This window comes from Python bivittatus, unplaced genomic scaffold (genome assembly GCF_059951505.1).
Source record: "Python bivittatus isolate LINGU-HERP-01145 unplaced genomic scaffold, Pbiv_v1 ctg000980_np1212, whole genome shotgun sequence".
NCBI lineage: Eukaryota > Metazoa > Chordata > Lepidosauria > Squamata > Pythonidae > Python > Python bivittatus.
In genome coordinates, this window is record NW_028277125.1 from 6,198,749 (window position 1) to 6,216,622 (window position 17,874).

Below are 17,874 nucleotides of genomic sequence, written 5' to 3' on the forward strand. Positions count from 1 at the left end.
GTAAATTTCAATCCTTTTAACCACATATTTCCCCACTGTTCCATCAGTATATTGTGTCCAAAGTTCTTAGCCCATTTTATCATACAGTCTTTCATTTGTTCTTCTTCCATTTCAAATTTCAATAAAAGCTTATACATTTTAGCAATTACATATTCATCTTTTGCACATAGTTCAGCTTCAGATTCTGTCTTCTGCTGCTCAATTCCAAATGTCTTATTATCTGCCTTAAATCTTTCTCTTAACTGTGCATACAAAAACCATTGAAAACTAAATCCCTCTGCAGACAATTGCTCTCTTGATTTCATCTTATATTCTTCACGTTCCTAATTCAGCACTTTGAATCAAATGGCACTGTGTTGCGAGCCTTGTTTTTTAAAAATCACTGTTTGGAGGGGGAAAAAAAGGATGTGCCAAGCAAAGTTGCTTTTTTTTTTTTTTTTTTTTTACTAACAGATGACAATTCCTGGAAAAATATTAGAAGAGGGAGGAGGTTTGAGAAAATTATTGATAAATCATGCTGATAAATAAATTGATAAACAATGTTGCATTGTCTTTGAGCCAAACTGAGAAAGGTTTTAAGAAAGATGCCACCTGCCTTCTGCAGGTGAACACATACATTGTGTTCCGACCCTTCACTTTGACTGGATAGGTGAAAGAGGATCTTTGGAAATAGGGATCTAGAGCGATAACAATATTAATAAGATTGCAGGGTGCTCTATTCCCAGTGAGTGATAAGGGAGAGGAAAATCACAGGATGAGAATCGGTGGGTTTGCATTTATTCATTATAAACTGCCTCACAACTGTCTACATAAAACATACAAAGACCAGATGGGTCTTGTTTACTTTGAAAAGATAAAGGTAAAAGGTAGTGATGATTAAATCACATGAAAGCAGCCCGTGGAGGTTCCCTGATAAGGCTTTGGTAAACAATTCATTGAAGTCGCAGCTAGTCAATGTCATGGCAATTGTTTAATTGGATGTTTAAGCACAGGTTCCTGTGATTGCCCAAGAAGCTTTGGGACAAGATATGCTTTCAGTGGCTTTGTGGAGTTTCCAAAGGTTGGTTTCTAACACAAGAATGGGGAGATAGCTGAATGCCTGAACCTTCCCAAGGAGGCTCAGTTCAAACCAGTTTGTTGGTGCAACTTAAGTTTGGGTAAGATGTCCTTGGAGAATCATTTTCATTAAGGAGCATTCAGCTCATATGGAGAGGAATGGAAAAGGCTTCTGAGATAAATCTAGGTTTACTTCCAGTTGGAGTGGTTCCAAGCACTAATAAATGATTCCACTATAAGGGGAATTGCAGTCAACTGCTTTCCACTCTATTGGAAATAACCTCCCTTTTCGATGTATATAACCTCCCCCCCATACCATAATAATAAGTGTGTCATTGATGTGGATGCAGAAGCATTCTGGACAGAGGAGCTATCTTCAAAGTTGTGTGCACAGACAGTCAGCAGCCTTGCAGGGAATTGGCTAAGTTTCTGTAATAACTGCATCTTAATTGCTCAGGGCAGAGATTGGATAAAATTATTCTCACCCACTGGATGCTGTTTGGAAAGAAACAAGATCAGAAGTCAGGCTGGGTACAACTATAGCTTTCTTCATAGGTATTTTGCCTGAATTCACTGGATTATTCTTTATTTTTTTCGTCATGCCCTAGCAGTTTAGAAATTACTAGTTCATAGTGTCAATTAGTAGTTTTGGGTAGGAGCGATAGTACTATTATGATGATCAGGGTGAAACAAGTTCAGATGATATCCTATGAATACCAAATTACTATTCATCAATAAATTTCATGTTAATGCTAGTCCCAGTAGTTACTCTCAACAGGATCACGCTCCCACCAAAGGAGTTGGTTCTTGACTTAGGTATCTTTTGGACCCTCAGCTCCTGCTTTAGCTTTAACAACTGGTGGAGGTTGTGGCTGGGAAGCTTTACCCAGATTCATCTGGTACCCCAGTTGCAACCCTGTCTGGACCAGGATGTCTTGGAAACAGTGACACACACTTTAATCATCCACACAGTTGGACAACTGCAATACCTATGTGTGAATGTAGCCTTTGAAGATGACTTGGAAACTGCATTTGATCTAGACCAAGGTTCCTCAACCTTGGCAGCTTTAAGACGGGCGGACTTCAACTCCCAGAATTCCCCAGCCAGCTTTGCTGGCTGGGGACTTCTGGGAGTTGAAGTCCACCCGTCTTAAAGTTGCCGAGGTTGAGAACCCTGGTCTAGAGCACAGTAGCCACACTGCAGGCAGGGCAATGCCACTATTGCAGGCTATCAGCAATTCTGAGGTCTCTGCACGGGTTACTAATAGACTTCCAAGCCTAATTAACATGTTGGTGATTACCTGCAAAGCCATATATGGCACAACACCATGTTACATCAGGCACTACTTTGCCAGAATCGATTCTTCCTATCTAGTCAAAACATTTCCAAGGGGGCCTGCTGAAAACCCCCTTTTTTCAGGAAGTATGGAACACTTGGGTTAGATGGCAAATCTTTTCTGTAGTGCCCTCCATGCTCTGGAACATAGTTCCCCCAAAGATACAGTGCTCTTCTTCCTTGCATTCTGCAAGTCCAACATTTTTATTCCACCATGCTTTTGGTCTTAATTGATTTATTGTCAGCACCCATCCTGGTATGTCTGTGTTGTGTTGTTTTAATTTATTGTTTTTGTTTCTTCTTAGCTGTATAACATCTGGAGTCTTACAATGGTGGCAGTATACAAATAATGTAAATAAATAAAGGCAAGAGGGAGGTTTGGTGAGACATGGTTGCTCCAGAAATAGCTTTGGGTTTTTTGGCTTTTGGTTAAAGTGAGTCTCAAGCCCTCAGCCTTTCCCAAGCTGATACCTGTGTTGGATTTACCGTCAAAAACTTCCAGCCAAATGTCAGCCTGGCTAGGATTGTAGGAATTGGCCCAAATTTGTGGAAGGCATCAACTTTTACAGTTGTGAAATTCATTGCCCTCAGTTGCCTTTAGTTTAGAGGTTTTATTTCAGATGATTAATCTCTCATTTAAAGCTTGCAAGCTTAATCATAATTTAACTTTTTTTTTGTATTTTGTACTATATACTCCCTCTTGTTTGTACGATACTTTATGGGGAGAGTATGTGGGTGTTGGGTGTTGCCCAAAAAACCTCTATCCTGAAGTCTTCAAAGTTTCATAATGAGAGCACACTATCTAACAGGATGTGTCCGACTTCAGTTTCTATACCAGCATTTCTCAACCTTGGCAACTTTAAGATGTATGGACTTCAACTCCCAGAATTCCCCACCCACCCACTCTCCCTATAAAGTATTGTACAAGCAAAAGGGAGTATATGATACAAAATGCAAAAAAAAAAGTTAAATTATGATTAAGCTTGCAAACTTTAAATGAGTGATTAATCATCTGAGATGTGAATTGCTTAATTTTAATAAAGCTGTCTGCAGGTTAAGAATGCTTGCTTATTCTTGGAAGCTAATTTGGTGTAAAGGCAATAACAAACAAAAAACCAAGAGGGCCTTTTCTTCTAATGGAGAGTGATATCTATAGTCTTCCCTTCCAAAAAAAAAATTCTCAGGTCAGATAATTCATGATTATTTCTAAATAGTAATTTTTTATACAGCCAGGGAAATCTCACTGAATCTCTCAATAGTGCCTTGAGTTCATCTTATTAGCAAAGTTCCAGCATAGCTTTGCATCACTTTAAAGAAGATATATTGACCAATCTTTAAAGAGAACATAAGACAACCCTGACTGGATTGGACCAACAAACCATTTACTACAGCATCCTGTGACCCACAATGCTGGCTGGGGAATTCTGTGAAGTCCACACATCTTAAAATTGCCAAGGCTGAGAAACACTGGTCTACAACCTTCAACCAATATAGCTGTTGGTGACTAGGAAAGGCTGGTCTAGTTATAACAGCGGCCTTATCGTAACAGCAGTTCTCCTAATCAGTTCCAGCTAGTTAGAGTTTACACTGCAGAGAGAAATATAAGTGCTACATCTTTGCGTGCTCAGAATTGACTAGTGGCTTTGCACAGTATCTCTGTTTGTTTTTCCATGCCATCTTTCACATGAACAACAGCTGGCTGAGACCTCTCAGCTGCACTTTGTGCTCCATGTGCATGGTATAGTCAAGGTCACCTGGAAACAAAGAATTATTTTCGGAAGAGGGATCATCTTCCATTTCGCTCGAGAGGTCAGCGGGGCCCAGCAACTCCAAGGGATTGAAATCACAAAGAGTGGCTTGGTTTCCAAGGGCAGCATCACCTGTTCCAATTCCATAAGCCACCCACCTGGATCACCTGGACGATCTAGCCATGCTTGTAGAGAGAGAAAGGGTAGCAGGTAACTAGGATATTAAAAGGTACCATAATATCTGCTGATGTGTTAATAAATCCATAATAAATTTGAGAGAAGGGAAATTGTTAAATGGCAGGAGATGAACTCCAAGCAAAATGGATACCAGCCACCTCTTAGCTAATGAAAGATGACCACATCAAATAATTAGTATTTATAAGATCTGTCCATGTTTTCTTTTTAGACAGGTCAGTGGCACAAAGTTACTACCCCATTCCTTCCACTGTGTGGTGGTGGGGGGGGGGGAATGAAAAAGAAAAAAAAGTCTTTTGCAAAGGAAGAGAAAGCCAGATTGTCTGACATGGCTGACCAAGGACAATTAGTTAAGCCAAAACCATTCTGGGAACTAGTTGGGCTAAAAGTAATCCCCTCAACTGCTCCACAGACTGAGTTATGCTGTTCACATAACACATTAACCCTGCGTGTGAGCCTTAACTAAAGAATATTTTAAAAAAACAGGTTTTAGAAAAATCCCATATCCCCAAAAATGTGAAGATCAGGAGTTACATATGATTCCACCCCCACATTTATGGGGGTGAACACAACAATATTTCAACACACATTTTTAATTGGTTAATGGACATTCTCCTCCTCTCTTTTCACAACCAGAGTATGAATTCATAATTAGGAATATAGAAATGCCAAATTCCACCCAGTTCAGCATGCTTTGCAATCATTGCAGCACTCAGCAAGGACCAGGTGATTCATCTCAAAATATCTAGTGCCTGTATAACCAATATAAACACTGAAGCCCTTCCATACGTGTGAAACTGTGGGCTGATAGCTTTCCAAGATGAGTTTTGATTTAGTTTTGACAAATAGTAAAGTGCATATGTATTATCTGTGTGTCAGATGTAAGCACGAGACACATGCCTTGCAACTGAAAAACAGTAGGAGCTGTCTGTTTCAGACAATCAACAGTACTGCAGGTACAGACTCCTGTTGGACTGTGTAGTCCAATTCTCTGTGAACACAGACAAGCTCAAACCATCATTCCTTCGTTCCTGCACATTTGATGGTGTAAGAATTCAATCTTTTCTTGCTCACTCCAGGAGAAGTTGCTTTCACAACTGTCTTCCTCACTTCATCTTCTTGGTGCTTTACCCATTCATAGTTTGACAACACAGTCTTGCAACCTTAACTGGTCAATTTTACAAGGCTTATTTTAAACCAAAAAAAGTTTGGTTAACAATGTACACTTTCCTCTAGCAGCCTCTCACAAGTAAAACTGACAGTACCACAACTTTGAAATGCATTGTGCCTGGCAACATAAGGAAGGCCTGATTCCATGTCATTAAAAACAATTGGGAAAAAAGTGCATATTTTTGACTTAAAATATTATTGCGCACAAGACTATTTTCCTGGTCAGGCAGAAGTGGAAAAATAGTTACTTCCTGAATAACATCTTTGCCTTTGTAGGCAACTTGGCAAGCTAACAAAAGACCCGCTGGAGACATAACTGGCATGGGAAAAATGTTGGAAGCATATATTCAGTCACATTTTCTCAGGTTGTCCCTGTAATTATATTCCAGTAGAAGGACACTTCCACAGCCCCAGTTTCCATTCCTCACTTCCTTAAAAGCAGTGTGAAAGCAGCGTGCAATCACCTAAAAACAGTGCAGACAAGGAGCAAAGAGTATCATCTGCCTCGTTCCAAGCTGTGGTGGGTCTGGAAGGCCGAGAATCCGCTCATTTCCCCTCCACGCCCCCACACTCCACCCAAAAAGAGAGAAAACACAGCTTTCAAGGAGCCTGACCCTTTGCATGCTGGCTCATTCCTGCAGACCAGAAGGAGGGAATGGGTGAAACTTTTGTCACTGTCAGGGCTCATCCACAAGGGCCATAGATGCCTTCCCGGGTAACTGTTTTTAAATGGCACATCCTTGTGCCATTGCTTTCCGTTTCATCTGTGGCCAAGAGCAGAAGGGTCTTAAAGCCGATCCAATTTTAAGGCAGTTTTTCCTCTTTGCCTAACACAATTTTTGTCATAGACACAATCTAGGACGCATTCTTGACCGCACACTTGATGACAGAGGTGAGTCCTGAGACCTGCTCAGCTCCTATCGGTTACTTTAAGATGCAGTTGCTGCCGTGGTACAACTTTCCTTCTGGTTTCTGGGAGCTGTTTTTCAGGGCCAAAGTCAGGCTGCTGGATCTGACTTTCACAGAGGCATCTGACCGCCAAATAGCTAACCGGTACTTTGGAAAGTACTTGCTCAAAATTACATGGGATGGACACACAGGTTTAGCACCCTTTTGAAAGAGTACTAGACCCGCTGTTTAACCATGAGTTTAGCTTTCTTTCAAAGAGTCCAATGCTGCACAGAAAGTCCATTTTAACCAAGTTTAGCCAGCTGTGTGATTACAGGTTTTCTGCTGCTGCTGCTGACAAGAGGTTTAGTATCATTTGGTGATACTACTTAAACCTTTTTTTTTTTTTTTTTACTTTTGGGCTTCCCCACTTGATTCTATGAACTACATCTGGTTGCTGCCAGTCCCGGCCACTCACCAACCACACTGTCTTTCCTTTGCAACACTTGATGAGCTTAAAACTTGTCAAAACTTATCAAAATTTGATATGGACTGGAATGGGCCTGGAAGAGCTCCTCCCACCTCACCTTGTGCCCCTTCTCTGCCCCGTGACCTGCCAGCTGGGCTCTTTGTTCATGTGGTTATCACTCTTCCAAAAGCATGTTAGACCCGTGTTCAGAAAGTCATAGGTGCAGAGGGGAATGCATGTCCAGAACATTTTACTCCAGAAGCTTGACAGGTAGCTAACCATCCTGTTCAACTATACTCACCCAGACCCATCCCTCCACAAATTAAGCAAAGTGACTCTTTTGGGAGGGGAAGTGAAGCTAGTTGAATCTACCACTTTCCTTAATTGGTCCCACATTCAATTGTAAGGCCAGCTCCACTCACTTGCTTTGTCACTGAGGCAGAATAGGTCTTGGCTGTTGGGTCAGCACAATCTATGCCAGCGTACATTTTAGCCAACTCAGGAACTGGTGGAAGAAAACACTTCTAATGTGGCCAAGAAGAAAAGCCCTTGCCCTTGCTGATTTTGCCTGTTTGGCTAGGAGGGAGCTTGAAGCTTCAAGCTATCATGTCCCTTACAGGGTCTCTTAAGATGGCTGAGGTTCAGGAGCAGGAGGAGATGTCAAGTGCTATTTCTTTGGAATGGGAAAACAGATCTTCCCAAAGCTCCGTGGTCTCCATATCACAGCCTTGCAAAAGGAAAAACGAACTTTGCTATAGTTTCAACAATGTCACAGCTGAGTTGGAAGTAATTTGGCTCACCCAAATGATGTTGTGGGATCCCAGAAATCTGGAGCTGCCTTCCAACGGACCCAGAATCCTCCTGTGGAAGTTTCCAAATGATGGAACAATTATTCTGCCATTTCATCAATGGCTTGAAATAAAGATCAGGTTACATCCTATTTTCATCTGGATTCATTCTGAAGGTGCTTTTGAACGACAGCCTCCTCAGTGTTTAAATCCGTTCTCCACTCTAGTGTAGATTCACCAGGCATTCTCTGTGTTCTTTGTCTTTTCTCATCTTAGCTGCAGAAATTGAGACCTGTTCGTTTGACCCAAAGATCATGCCAGGGTTGTACTGCTTGCCCTCCTGGACTGCCCTTCCTCTACAGAGCTCATGTGTAAAGGCCTGTGCCAATGGGTATACCTTGGGCATCACTGCCAACCTTACTTATATCAATCTGGAACAGCAACCTGTGGAAGGTGAGCTTCTTTTAGAGTTCCAAAGGTAAGCTATATAAGCATAGTTTATATGTTGTATTCCTGGTTTAATTCCTGGTACTGATTCTTCAGCTCCTCCTGTAGCATCAGGTAAATAGCTATTGACAGGGACATAATATATAGCAAAAGTGAGGACTTAACGTGTAGCCCTCCATATGTAGCAGAACTATGGTCTCTACCATCCTTCACTGTGGCCAGGTTGGTCAGAGCGCTTCAACTTCAGGTTCAGCAACATCAGACCTGATCTACAGCAGCTTTCAACCTCCATGATTTCTACCCAGCATGCCCCAAAAGAAGCACAGCACACTGTTTTGGGGGGCCGCTACATGGCACAGATCAGGAGTAGACTATCATTTACCGAAAGGAGCTGCACTTTTCTCTTCCCCTACTCCTACCCCTCTCCTACCCCAGAGAGGCATCTGAACACTGCAGTGGAAGATGGATGAAATAATTTTATCACCAGCTGGGATTTCCAGGGAAGGTGTGTTTTTGGAAGTTAGGGTTTTTTATTTTTTAGGTAAGTCCTAAAAATTTAAACTTTGTATCCACCAAAGCATTCTGAGGTTATGTCATTAAAATTTGGGAAAAATTATCTTTTCTTGGTGATGTGATTTTTAACATTTTTAATTGCAAATTAGTCTAAGTCCATTTGCACCCCAAAAAATGTCCTAATGGGCTGAAAACGTTCAGTCCAACTTCCCAGTAAAATCACTGCATCAACAGGATATGCCTCCTGTAGCCTTCTGACACAAACTAATAATGTTATTTATTATGAAATGTTTACCCCATCTTTCTGTTTGTAAAAACAACCAGAGCAGCTACAATAATTTACAAAATGCAAAACATAAAACATGACAGCATAATAATAAAAAAGCACTACTTCATTTGAATGTAGTACAATTTATTGGAACTCGGTAGGCTACGTGCAGGCCTTAGGTTGCCCAGTTCTAACAGAGATATAATTCACTTTTTGTTGCCATCCATCAGCCAGTGTTCTTCAACTTTTTCTGATTTCAGGAGAAAGCACCTCTGTATCTAATTAACAGTACCCTTGATTTCTAATAGAATGAACAATAGCTATTGCATGGAGTTAAAGTTTGTTGCCCTTATGGCTCCTGTGTAGGGCATTTGCAGTCTCTTCAGCATTGTTCACAACAAGAAGGTGGATCAGTTTAATGTAAGGCAGTGTTTCTCAACCTTGGCAACTTTAAAATGTGTGGACTTCATCTCCCAGAATTCCCTAGCCAACATGGCTGGCTAGGGAATTCTGGGAGATGAAGTCCACAAATCTTAAAGTTGCCAAGGTTGAGAAACACTGGCGTAAGGGGTGCACAGTCAGCTTGAATTGTCTGGTTTCTTTGGCACAGGAGTATTTGTCTATCCCCTGGAGGAGTCGGAGGTGGTCTCAAGCTTTGAAGCAACAACGGGAAACAGAACCTCCACCTTCCAGATCCAGACCCGGCCTCAAGTGGATGATTGCTGCCTTGACTGTAATATGAATTGCAACCAGCCACTCCGCTGCGGTAACGGTTGGTTGGGGTCATATCGCCTAGCAGAGCTCTGTACCCAGGACTCCTGAAAAGAATAGTGAGATGGGGCTTGAACCTGCTCTGGATGGATGCACAAAAGCATTTTCTTGATTTCGAAAGGTCCCTAAGATAGGTTCTCTGTCTTAAGAGCACTAGATTTCAGCAGTCCATTAGAGAGGCAGAATAGGGGAAAAGTGACTTCTGAGCAAAGCAGAAGTTTCTAGCTCAAATCTCAATGCCTGCATGAACACAAATGAATCAACATGAATTGCCATCCTAGTCAAGACATGCTCCTTAAGCCCTGATCTGTGCCAATGGAGTTTTATGGAGCCCTGGGGTTTCCTGAAACGTCTCTGGGGTTCTGCAAGAGATTATGATTGGAAAAAAATATTGTTTTTTTAAACTTTGATCACCACACAATGCAAGCTGTAGATAAAATAGTTTTTATGCAGGGTTAAACATTATTTCAAGCGTCCCTCCAGGGTAAAAGGAAGGGTGATCTATGCTATTATGGATGATAATGTTGGTCTAATTGGCCCTGTTGTAAGATTTTTTTTAAAGGTATCCCCTCTACTCAAAGGGATATTTGTCCTCACTGTTTTTAACTGTCCTATGCAATGTCTAGAATTTTGAGATTTTGCAATGTCAAGAATTTTGAGATTTTGCCGCTGTAATGGTAGTATTCAAATAGGAACAGGAAGAAAGTGTGTAGTGACTCCAGTTTTCTATATGCGGATCATTGAGAGTGGTGTTTTTAAGATGTCGGACATTGGTAACTACTTTCTCTCTTCTACCTAGGTCACTTGATCCTTGATGGAGACTTGGCACGGTCTACTTTCATTGTCAGCACAGGCCCCATTGAGCCCTCAGAAACTTTGACTGTGCTCTTCAGTAGCAGCCAGGAGCTGGCAACCCTGCCCGGTGGTGCACTGCATGTCTTCTTCCCATCTGTACTCATGCCTTTTGTTGTAGCCCTGCCTGAAAGTGAAAGTGAGGCAAGAAGCTTGTGTGACGACAGGTTGGCCCTATGGTGATTTTCATGGCTTTCTCGGAGTCTATGGGATTCAGAGAAAAGTTGAAGGGGTTTATGGAGGCCATTAAGAGCCAGAAAATAACCATGGGAACAGGGGAAAGAAAAGGTTGTGGTATCTCCCTGCATCCTAGATAGCTTGGAAAGCTCTCTCAACAATTTGAGTAAGCCATCATGGCGCTATGATTCCACTTTCAATGTTTAAGCCTAAGTCATAAAATTCACTGTATTACTTTCAACTTAAGGCTCAAAGTCATTTGAATAAGCCATAGTGAAGGGTGAATGAGTGACTACTTCCTGCTAAGTAAGCAAAGACTGATATAGAGACAGTGGGGAATATAAGTCAGCCACTATGGGGAACATAAGGTGAATGTACTGAGCAAGGCAAAATAAGCAAGCAAATAGAGCTGATAGGTATTTGACTACAGAGTTCAACAGGTTGAGAAGACAAAAGAGAAGATCCCTGTATTCTGAGATAGTAGTGTGTTTAGTTATCTGTCAAGAGTGTATCCTGAATGTCCCAGAAGAGTGCCAGGGGGGCTACTGATTGTCAGTTATGGATGACTGAGTGGTTACTTCCTGTTGAGCAAGCAGAAGTTGCTGCAAAGACTGTAGAAGGAATATAAGGCAGCTAGTTGGGTGGCCAATAAATAGTAGTAGTAGTAGTTGTTGTTGTTGTTGTTGTTGTTTCCTGGAAGTAAGCTTATGGAGTATCCTGTTGCCAGCAGTTGCCAGTGCAGGATCTAGATAAAATGACAGCTCTAAATCTCACCACAGTGCAGGGATGCAAAAGCTAAGGAATTACAACAAACTTACTTCAGAAGCTGACGTTTCTTGCAGATCAATCCAAGAATCGGAGTAGAGCTTAGTCTTGTATCAGTCCAGAGGTCAGCCGAGGAATCAAGTTAGCACATTTTCAGGCAACTGGTCCAAGACTGGAAACTTGTTGGCTGACAGAAACCAGACTCCCAAGCCCTTCTCTTTTACCACTGAATCAAGCATGTCTATTCTTCTGGGTCTTGCCTCTTCTTTTTGAGGAACCTCATTGTCTTTGTTCTACTTGCTTAACCTTTTTGTGTGTGTGAGGGTTGTGGTTCTCTTTCTGCTCAGAGTCAGCTATCTCAGGCTGCTGCCTGGGTTCTGCAACAGATGGCTGATTACCTGACTGCTTCAACCGAACAGGCTCATCTTCCAATAGGTCTTACTGTTTCTGAGCTTCATCTGCAGATATCTGAATGCTCACTGGCTTCTGAGTGGCAGTTCAGAACCTGTGAAGCCCTGTTCCTCCAGTTCAAGAGTCTGGCCATCAGATAGGGTCATAATGCTGAGTGATCAAACAACATTAATAGGAGTTTGGCTGGGAAGCCCAAACAAGCTTTCCCTCTCTCAATAATGTATACGTGGGTAATCTGAGAGCTCAATAGGAGAACAAAAAGAAATAAAAACCCTGCTAGTGATGATGCCTTGCAATAGAAGTGCAGATGAATGGATAGGATGCTGCAGTCCTGATCTGTTATACAGTTAGTCCTCACTTATTGACTGCCTTGTTCAGTAACTGTTCAAAGTTACAACAGAACTGAAAAAGTAGGTCCTTGAACTTGCAGCTGTCGCAGTGTCCCCACAGTCATGTGATCATTATTCAGTTGCTTTGCAACTGATGTGCATTTACAATGGTCACAGCATCCCTCAGTCATGTGGTCACCATTTGCGAGCTTCACAACCAACTTCCAACAAGCAAAGTCTATGGGGAAGCCAGTAGCAAGTCACGGTCATGTGATTTTGGGCTTAACAATCTATGGTGATTTGCTTAATGACTGCAGCAGAACTGACATAAGTCCGGCTCAGTCATCTGAGTTTTCACTTAGCAACAGAGTTGCCGGTCCTATTTGCAGTTGTTAAGTGAGGACTACCTGTATTTGTAGCATGCTTATATTAATGTCTAAGCACAATTTGGCACATGCTTGTAGCAAATGTATAGTAGTACTTGAAGAAAAAGTCAGAGGAGTGGAAGAGCAAATGGCCACACTTTAGCTCTTACAGGAGAATGAAGACTTAGCACATCAAACAATGGAGGCACTACAAGAGGAATTGAAAGTGGAACCAATTCTACTTGGTTTCTGAAACTTGATGTCAGGCCATCACAGTTAAGAGCCTCTCAGAAGAAACAGGCTCTGAACCTTCGAGAGGAGAAAAAGGGACGCTGCTGATAAGATAGTGGATCCCTGTGGGTCAGAGGGAGTGTAGCTGCAAGAAGACAAAGAGAAAAGTCATGGGAAATGAAGACTAAGTATACAAGCAACAAAAGAAATGTGTGTTGTCCAGCTCCATTGGCTCCTGAAATATGCTACCTGCTAAAATCAGGGATGTGACAAAATAACTACCACAAATCTATTGACAGTTTTCCCTTTCTGATAATCTGTGTAAGAATAAATGATTCTCCAAGAGTATATATAAAAATGTAGCAGCATGGCTTTAAAGATCTCAAAGGAAGCTCAAGAACCTGAGGGCTCAAATGGTGTTTGGATCTGTCCTTCTGGTCCATAGACTAGGAATGAAAGCATAATGTAGATAAATGACTGGCTGTGCAAATAGTGTTGATAGGAGAGATTTAATTTCTAGGACCATGATTGGAGATATCTAGTGGTGGTCTACTCACATGAAATGTATTGCACATCATAAGGATTGGAAAGACACATCAGAAAGATTTTATACTGAATCCTGTGGAGATTGGAGATGAAACTTCTAAAGTAAATATGGTAGACTGCAGAAGGAAGTCAGAATGTTGCTATAATTGGGCCTGTTAAACCATTCAATAAAAATCAGGAAGAACAGTGGCTCATAAAGTAAATGTTTCAGTATGAAAAATGAATAAGATAACTTAAGCTCATAGTGCAAATACAATTCCATAGTTATAATGATGACCTGGAGGCATGATTTTTAACATACACTGTAAGGGAGATGTACTGTATGTTAAAAATATTTACCCATGCTCAAAAATAACTGAATTAATTTTGTGATACTAGAGCATCTGGATTAAAAGAGATGGACAAACAAAGCAATAGTAGTGGAATCTACAGAATCTTTTAAAGAGTCATGAAATAGTGAAGGGAGACTTTAATTACTCCAATATCTGCTGAAGATCAATTCTGCAAAGCATGGTTCTTTCAGAACATCCCTGACTTGTGTTGCTGACAACTTTCTCCTTTGGAGGGTGGAGAAAGGCCCAAGGACATGAGTTATTTTTGGTTCTAATATTAACCAGTAGAAAATACTTAGTTGAAGAAATGAAAATGGGGGAACAAGGGGAGAAAGTAATCAAGTTATGCTGGAGTTCTTGATTTTAATGGAAACTAAAACTCAAGCGTAGTCAAACTTACACTTATATTCAAACGTTTAGACACCCCTGGTCGAATTGTGTGTTTCAATTCCTTAGTGAACAGAATCCCTTAGTGAACAGAAGCTGACACAACTTTTATAGTATACAAAGTTAAATATATCTTTCTGCAAATTTGAATGAATGCTTGCTACTTACATGCAACTGTTTTCAGATTCAAAATAAGGCAAGTACAAAAATTAAAACACCCTTGCAGTCAGTAGTTTGTAACACCTGCTTTGGTAGAAATAACTACTTCCAAATGTTCCAAATCTTGCTTTGAATTTTTTTCCCACTCTTCCTTTCAGAATTTTTTTAGTTAAGAAATGTTTTAAGCCTCCTTCTTGTGCTTCATGTTTGAGATCTCACTACAGATTTTTGATAATATTCTGGTTTGGGGACTGTGAAGGCTATTCCAAACCCTTTATCTTTCTTCCCTATAAGCAATTCATGGTTGATTTGGAGAAATGTTTCATTCGTTCTATTGAAGAAATACCTAGCTTCTTTTCAGCTTCAACATCTTCACTGAGTGTGGTACATTCATTTCTAGGACATTTGATAGATAGTAGAAACCATTCTTCCTTCCACCCATTAATATTTCCTGTGTCATTGACTGCTACTCAGCTCCAGAGCATAATACACCACCCCCATGTTGTCCTTGTCATCAAATGTTTCACCTTTTTTCCTCCAAATGTATTGCATGGTGGTTTGGCCAAAGAACTAAACTTTTACAATAGCAGTGTGTTGTAAAATGTTTCAGGTTTTTAATAGTTTTCTTTTGTATACATTAGAGAATTATTCTTGTAATGAGGGCAAGAAGAGATTTCCTTCTGAAAACTCTCCCATGCAGATCATTGCTGTATAAGCAACATTGTACAGTAGACCAGTACCCAAAGACAGCTAACCTTTTCAGGTCATTTGCAGTGAGCCTTGGGTTCTGTTTTGCAGATCCAACCTGTTTGGGAGCAGTTCTAGCAGATTTTTTTTTTTTTAATTTTCCTCAGCTTGCTTTGATTTCAACAGTTCTATGCAACCTCCCTTTCTTAAAAGGTTTCTCACAAGTGAAATACCTACCTGGACATGTTCCAAGACTTTTTTTTTTAATAGCTTTCCCTTGCGTTGTAAGAAAATGGATTAGCTTCATTTCCAAACATTCAAACAGCTGCTTAGAAGATCCCATGTTGTTGAAAGCAGATAGAACAATGCTGTCTTATTTTTTATAGGATAACTTAAACGGTAGATTGTGAGAATGCTACCAATATCATGTATTTTGATTTTACTAAAGATTTTACATTGCATTATGACATTCTGATTAGTAAAGTAGTTCAGTATGTGCTGAATGGAATGACAGTTACGTGAACGCATAGCTGGCCTGAACTCTTGGTCAAAGAGTGCCTATCAATGATTCCTTATAAACTTGGAAAGAGGCATTGAATGGGGTGGCCAAGGTTCAATCCATAGACATATACTCTGCAGTGTTTGTACTGATTACATGGATGAGGAGAAAGGAATGATTATTAGATTTGCAGATGACACAAAATTAGATAGGATACCTAAAACCCTAGAGCAGTGTTTCTTAAACATTCTGCTCTCAGGACTGCTTCCCGCTTTTAAAAATTATGGAGGACCCCAAAAGAGCTTTTGTTCGTATGGCTTATATTTATCAATATTTACTGTATTAAAAATTGAAGTTGATGCATTCATAGAATGTGTATTTATTGAATCATGTAAAAATAGCAATATTAAATCCATTAGATATTAACATAAATAAAATATTTTTCATGAAAAAACCTATATTTTTAAATAAATAAAAATATTAATGAGAACAGTGACATTGTTTGACATTTTTGCAAATATCTTCAATAATTTGCAAATAATTTTGATTTTGTGGACCTCTGCAAGGGTCTTGGGGGAACCCCAGGGGTCCTCAGTCCATACTTTAAGAAACATTGCCCTAGAAGATGGAAATAAGATTCAAAATCGTCTTGATAGATTGGAGGTAAGGGATATATTGAAGAGATTGCAGGAATGAGTTCCGTGTTGCATTAAGTCATATCATAGTTTGTTTCATTTTGATATAGCATATAGTGTAGGTCTAGCCAGTTGTGGTTTATTCAACAAACCATGTTTAAATAAACCATGACTTAGTATATGTGAACCAGCCACAATATTTTGCCCACCAACTAGATTGTAATCTCTATGCTGAAGGGTCAAGGGTTATCATAAAAAGCGGGGGGGGGGGAATCCACCATGCTACACTGTGCTACACCATTCAGGTAGCAACTATGCCAGTCAAATGTTACTCAGTCTCTCTAACTGGAAATTTGCTGGCAATCACATCATTCCTACAGCATCATTTCCCCTAGTCTTGATACCTGTGCTCATGCAAGCAAAAAATGTTGGGGGAAGGGGAGGAAATTAAATCAGGACAAAAAATACCTCTAGAGCAGGGTTCCTCAACCTCAGCAACTTTAAGATGGGTGGACCAACTCCCAGAACTCCCCAGCCAGCAATGCTGGCTGGGGAATTCTGGGAATTGAAATCCACCCACCTTGCTGAGGTTGAGGAAACCTCCTCTAGACCAAGAGTCCCCAAGCTCTTTAGCTCATCGACCCCGTCATGAAGTTTCAGATTGTTCATCAGTCCCCAACCATTTATTATATGAAAATAATTTAATAAATACTATTTTAAGAGTACTACAAATAACAACAACAGATAATCCCACTGACCTTTGGGGGTCAATACTGGCCACTTTGGGGAGCCCTGCTCTAGACAGCTCTGGGAAGACAGTATGTATCCAGTAGGGAGGAAATTCTGGCTACCAAGTAGGAGGAAAACATCAGGGAGAGAACTGAGTGAAGAGGGAATGAGTGAAATATTATAAACATGATAGTGAAATATAAACATGGGCGTGGTTAAGTGAGGAATATTAATATTTAGTTTTCCCACCTGTATCTTTTAACAGAGTTTGTAAAAAGTCTGGATTGAAAAGCAACTTCTGACCTTTATGCTACAATGGGCGTATATTCTTAATCTGCAGATTCATCCTCAAATAGACTAGTTTTCCTCTGCCTCCCATCTTAGCCCCAATTCTCTATAAGGTTTAGTGATCAAACTAACACGTTAAATATTGGTTAGGTGAACCCTAACCCTAACCGTTTACCACTGTGAAGAAAATGTCTTGTAAAATTTCCTGCTCAGACAAATCTAGTACGTAATGGTTTCAAAGCCAGAATTACTTCAGAGGAAGACAAAAACTCTTCAGTTTTCTTCTGTAACTTTCACAATATTGAAATAAATGTAAATGGACATGGGCAAATATGGGTTTCAAACAATAAAACTCTTCTGGTGACATTCATTTAAAAAGCTTTCATATTTTTTTCTCCCGCCCCAAGAAAGCAACTTCTGAGGAGGCCTTGAAACGTGTAGCAAATATAAGTTTTGCTTCCTAAACAGTCGTTCATAAGTTTCACAGGACAAATGGTACATGATAGTCAGCAATATGACTTTTCCTTCTGCTTCAGCTCCACCAGTTGTTTTGGCTCTACTGGTCTGAAGAGTGAACCATCTTTTCATATGCCTCCCAAGGACACCGACATCTTCAGAGGTGACGTTTATAATCCCTTCCCTTACGAGTTCAGCTTCAAGATGCTGGTTAATGGACCATGTTTGCTGGCAGGTAAGATATGGCATCTGTTCTCCTCTAGTCTGTGTCTTGGCACTGCTGGTGGGACGTATCCCCAAAGAGATTAGGAAAGGGGTTAGAATTACCCTTAAGGGCATTCTTCCCCCAACAATATATGTGTGGGGTGTTTTCTTTT

General features: G+C 40.5%; 1 protein-coding gene across 5 annotated transcripts in view; it reads left to right on the forward strand.

Moving 5' to 3' along the window:
* Nucleotides 1–17,874, forward strand: part of VWA5B2 (von Willebrand factor A domain containing 5B2) — a 57,813-nt gene that overhangs the window by 5,596 nt on the left and 34,343 nt on the right. For 2 of the 5 annotated variants that reach the window (XM_088132446.1, XM_088132443.1), the window contains exons 2-5: nucleotides 7,927–8,103; nucleotides 9,489–9,650; nucleotides 10,449–10,680; nucleotides 17,578–17,732. In XM_088132446.1, coding sequence (XP_087988572.1) covers nucleotides 7,927–8,103; nucleotides 9,489–9,650; nucleotides 10,449–10,680; nucleotides 17,578–17,732 — 726 coding nt within the window. Of the gene's footprint in view, nucleotides 1–7,926; nucleotides 8,129–9,488; nucleotides 9,651–10,448; nucleotides 10,681–17,577; nucleotides 17,733–17,874 lie in introns of those variants that run through there. The other 3 variants (XM_088132444.1, XM_088132445.1, XM_088132447.1) reach the window with 3 other exon arrangements.